Source organism: Ammodytes marinus (genome assembly GCF_949987685.1).
Source record: "Ammodytes marinus genome assembly, contig: scaffold_90, whole genome shotgun sequence".
Classification (NCBI taxonomy): Eukaryota; Metazoa; Chordata; class Actinopteri; order Uranoscopiformes; family Ammodytidae; genus Ammodytes; species Ammodytes marinus.
The window spans coordinates 19817-25000 of NW_027648100.1; the positions used below are offsets into that span (position 1 = coordinate 19817).

The following is a 5184-nucleotide window of genomic DNA, read 5'->3' on the forward strand; positions in this document are numbered from 1 at the left end:
AACAGAAACATATGTAAAATTAAGAGAATAAAATGTCTTTAAGAGAATATAGTTGTAAGTTAATGACATAATAAGTCGTATCACAACAATTAAGTCTTTAAGTTGAAAGCAAAAAATCATAATTTTCAAGAGAATTTATAAAAATATATCCACACATTGAAATGATAAACTTCTGCTTTATTCCTTCAATTTTAAAATCGTTTCTAATTAATCTTAAACTATATTAATTATTATTTAGAATAATTTAAATCTCAAAATATTACAAATGTTCAGTTAAAATTCTGACTTTATCCTTAAATATTGTTCAATTTTTTTCTCTAAATAATTTGAACTTAAAGACTCACATTAGCCCTAAACGTAAAATAATAATTAAAATAGAAATACAAACTAGAAATCCCGCGGAGATTTGGAAAGTACGGGCCGCCCCCGCGCGAATCGGGGAAGGAAAGAAATCACGGCCTGGACATGCAACCACATGACTTCTGCACATACCCAGCAAGTTTGATGATGATAGGACCTACGGTTAAGGAGTTATGGCCAACGTGTTATTAAGCCCCGCCCATTTGTGGCGCCCCCTTTGGGTTAATCTCGATATGCTTTGATGGACATGCTACCACATGACTTACGCACATACCCAGCAAGTTTCATGATGATAGGACCTATGGTTAAGGAGTTATGGCCAACGTGTTATTAAGCCCCGCCCCTGCGTAAACTTTTTGGTCAATGGCGGCCATGTTTTTCAAGTTGTCCTACTAATCTTTTACGGGTATGTTTATTGTAGTCCCCCGGGGCTTCACGAGAAATTTGGTGTTGATACAGTCAAATGTCAGAAAGTTGTGGATAACACGCTGTTTTTCACTTTATGCTAATTAGCGGGAAATATTCCCTGAAGAATTTTTATGGTCCCAGAGGCTTTTTCGTAGAGCACCCTAACATACACCTGTGTGAGAAATTTCAAGTCAATCGGAGTTACGGCGTGCGGGGCGTGGCCTCTCAAAGTTCTTTCAGTCGGGACTTCATTACAGCGCCCCCTAGCGGAAATGGGAAAAACTGTATAATAGCACACCCCGGGGGGTGGGGACGCACGTTGTGTGAAATTTTTGCGTTTCTACGTGCAACGGTGTGGGAGGAGAAGCAGCTAGAAAATGTGAGGAAGAATAAAAAGAAGTAAAAAGAAGTAAGAAGTAAGAAGTAAGAATAAGTATGGTGGAGAGTAATAATTACGGGTCCCCTGTAAACAGTGGACCCGTACTTAATAATATTAATCAGTCGTGTTTTTAGGGTACACACCAGTGCAAACATTCCTAAAATTAAGGAAAAATTAAAGGAAATTTTTTTTAAACAGTGGAGTTGTATTTTCACCCTTTTACTAGACAGTTGGTGCCAGTTGGTTTCACCTGAGGATATTAGTATTTGTTATTTTCACTCATATCGTCATGAAACCGATAAAAACTCTGAATTTAAAGTGAGATTCTGCCTCTAAAATCCACTTTCTACCATATTTCAACCTTAAAAATACGAAATATTCTTTGTGTTGTGTAAATGTTCAACAGTTGCTTGCTGCCTGTGTTGGCCAGGTCTCCCTTTGAAAAACAAATTCTTAATCTCAAGTGTCTCCGAGGAACTTTCAGTTTGTGTTAAGTCTAGCGCCCCCCTTTGGACAAAAGCAGTAGTGTTTTACCACGCCAGCTGTTGTTCCTGAGTGAGCGTATACCCATGACAAAGGCATTAAGAAAAACTATATCAAAATAGCATTCTTTGCACTGATGGTCTCGTTTGCTTGTCATATGTCATTGATGATCATCAGAGGAAAAATTAGACTGTTTCAGAAATATTTAAAAGTTCCTCGTAGCTACTTTAAACCTATTAAAAAAAACTAAAAAATCCCCCAACTTGATGCATAGTCTCATGTAGATTCACCTCAGTCTCTTTCCATCCAGAGGCCTTGTTTCGTTTTCGGTTTGTGATGAGTTAAAAGTTGCAAAAAAAACGTCGTAGGATTTCACGTGAGCAGTGAAAGTTTGGGGTACGTCTCTTCGACCAAAGCGTGGACCGTCATGCCGACCTTCACCAGACCTCTCTCCTCTAGGATGTGGTGCGGCAGACACAACTTGTCCTGAAGAGGGAAAAGAGAGAAAACGTTATGTTTTTTTTTTTTTTTAACCTTTATTCCTACAGGTAAATCCCATTGAGACCGAAGACTCTTTAACAAGGGAGACCTGTTTTCCTTTCCCACGTTACCATTCACACACACATTCATACAGCGATAGCAGGCTTACTATCGACATTCACACGAGGCAAGGTGGGTGAAGTGTCTTGCCCAAGGACACAACAACCATGACACAGGTGGCAGGGCGGGGATCGAACCTCCAACCCTTTGATCATCGGCCGACCCGCTCTACCACCTGAGACACAGTCGCCCCGATGTACACAAGATCACACAGTATCAAAAGCAAGCCCCAACCTCAGCGATTTTTACCAGCATCCAATAAGGAAGTGACCACAACTGTAGTAACCAGGAAGTGCCACTAGGGGAGTGGTACCAAGACTGAGCCATTTTTCTTTGACTCACTTGTTAGACAGGCCGTTTTCAAAGTCTTATTAAACCTATTTACAGCCTGGGCCACGAAACCATTTTAGTCTGTATGTTTAGGTCATATCTCCATGATAACACTGACGGGGGTGAATTTTTTTGGACCACGCTAGTTTTTATTCTTTTGGAGGTTAAAATGTATTGGCACGATCTCTTGAGTGACAGCTCTCCGCCCGTTGTCCCTCACTTTGCCTCGGAGGTATACATCAGCCCCTTTCCCCTCACAAAATGGCGACGCGCACAAACCAGGATTATTGGATGCCGTATGAATAACTGAGGTCAGCCCGGATGCTACATCCATATTATTTACTATCTATGATCAAAAGGCATTCTGTGGGAAATAACAGTGTTTTTAAAGATATAGTGCGTATGCTACAGCTGCGGAAAAAATTCAGAGACCAGTCTGGATTTTTCTTAAATCTTCATCTCACATTACTTCATGGAAATGCTCTTTAATGACAAAAAATGCATTGGAATTTGGTAGAAATGTTGTCAGTAGTTTATATTATAAAACCAAAATGTTCATTCTACTCACACTATGTCTATAAATAGTAAAACGAGAGACACTGAACATTTGGAGTGGACTCTTAATTTTTTCCAGAGCTGTTAAATGCGTTACTTTTCTTTTTCCATACAAATTAATGCCGGTTACATTCAAACCATTCAAGCACACATTTCTGGAAAATATATCTCAAGAGGATAATGTGGAATGCGAGATTTTTTTCGTCATGCAAAAAAAGTCAAATGTTACTGTATATCTTTGGTCATTTATTTATTCATGTTGCTTATAATGTTCTTTGTGATAAAATCGATTCAGGTTATTTGTTATTAAATGTTACATTAAGTTAAATGCTTTGATGAATGTTATTTAATTAAAATGCTTTTCAAATTTTAAAAATCGTTGTATGTATCGAATCGTGGGCCAAAAATCGTGATACAAATCGAATCGTGAGTTTTTGTATCGTTACGGCCCTAATGTTGACATATTAAGGCCATTACCTTATACTTACCTATTGGTAGCAGTAATGGAGTGCAAAAATATGTAAAATAAACAATAATATAACAATATTGTACATCTGATTAATTACATTACATTTTATTTAGCTGACCCTTTTATCCAAAGAGACTTCCATTAAGAGCATTCAACCATGAAGGTACAAACTCAGAACAATAAGAATCACGTCAGTAGCTTCAGATAAACCAAACTACAAGGTGACACATGGAAGTGCTACATGGAGATGTAACAAGTGCAATTTTTTATTTTTATTTTAATGGGGAGATCGTTCCACCATTTTGGAGCCAAGACAGCAAACAGTCGTGATTTAGTCGAGTGATTCTTGTCTCACCATCATAAAAAATAAAATAAAATAAATAAAATACGTTCTTCACATTGTTGATTTTTGAATAAATGTCAAACTTAAAAATATCTCTAAACTGAATTTATTTATTTCATCTCTTCAACATTCATAAAAAACTCTCTCCGTCCGTCTTACATGTTATCAGCAGAAATCATCTTAGCAACTTAAATTCTACCGCTGGATTTAAATCACACAATATGGAATCGTGAATAACTTTCAGAAATGTACATTAAAGCTGCAGTGTGTAGCTCTGTGTGTGTCAGAGAAGTGAAACATTTTCTAAGGTTTATTCTCATAACTGAATAAACAAACTTTCCTCACAGGAAAATGTGATCCCTGGAACACTGTTTGAAGTTAGAAAGCTTCCTGGAAAGTTACTGTTTCACTGTTGTTGTTGTTTACAGCAGCAGGGCCCACAGTTTGGTTTACAAACATATTCTAGTCTTAACGGTTGGTTCCAGGTTCCTCAAAATAATTAGATTTATGATGATAGAATTATTCAATACTAAGAATTACATGTAGATACAATATGTTTAGTAAACTAACTGCAGGCTCTGTGAATGTAAACAAATCCCCTCCTCTGAAACTACACAGTGACCCTTTATCGTATGAATAAATTAGAAATTAAAGAGACAGTACAACATAAACTAATGATTTTTAAAGTTAAATTGAGCAAAGCAAATATTATAAATTCCTCTCAACATTACAGACTAGTCCTTACTATGTATCAAACCTTCTAAGATAAAGAGCTTATATATATATTTATATTTATATACATGTAATTTCATAAATTAAACTCATTTCTATAGCCCTTCACGTTTCACATTGCATATCAGGAGATACTTGACAAAAATAAATAAATAAAATGCACTTAAGTTACAAAACATTATAAGTAATATGTGTTCATAAACTTTTTCACCAATTACTTTTCCACAACGTTTAAAGTCGCTATGAGGAACTTTTAAATATTTCTGAAACAGTCTCATTTTTCCTCTGATGATCATAAATTACATGTAACAGCAAAACCAGACCATCAGTGCAAAGAATGCTATTTTTAGATAGTTTTTCTTAATGCCTTTGTCATGGTTATATACGCTCACCCAGGAACAACAGCTGGCGTGGTAAAAACACTACCGCTTTTGTCCAAAGGGGGGCGCTAGAATTAATACACACTGAAAGTTCCTCAGAGCACCTTTAACTTAAACTCCCACAACCAAAAGAAACAATTTACCT

General features: G+C 36.6%; 1 protein-coding gene across 1 annotated transcript in view; it reads right to left on the reverse strand.

Moving 5' to 3' along the window:
- Positions 1-971: 971 nt before the first annotated feature.
- Positions 972-5184, reverse strand: part of LOC307271051 (leucine-rich repeat and calponin homology domain-containing protein 1-like) — a gene marked incomplete at its 5' end in the record, with an annotated part of 74832 nt that continues 70619 nt past the window's right edge. The window contains one exon of the mRNA XM_080054928.1: positions 972-2116. Within this exon, the coding sequence (XP_079911054.1) occupies positions 2003-2116 (114 nt within the window). The 3' untranslated portion in view covers positions 972-2002. The remainder of the gene's footprint in view (positions 2117-5184) is intronic.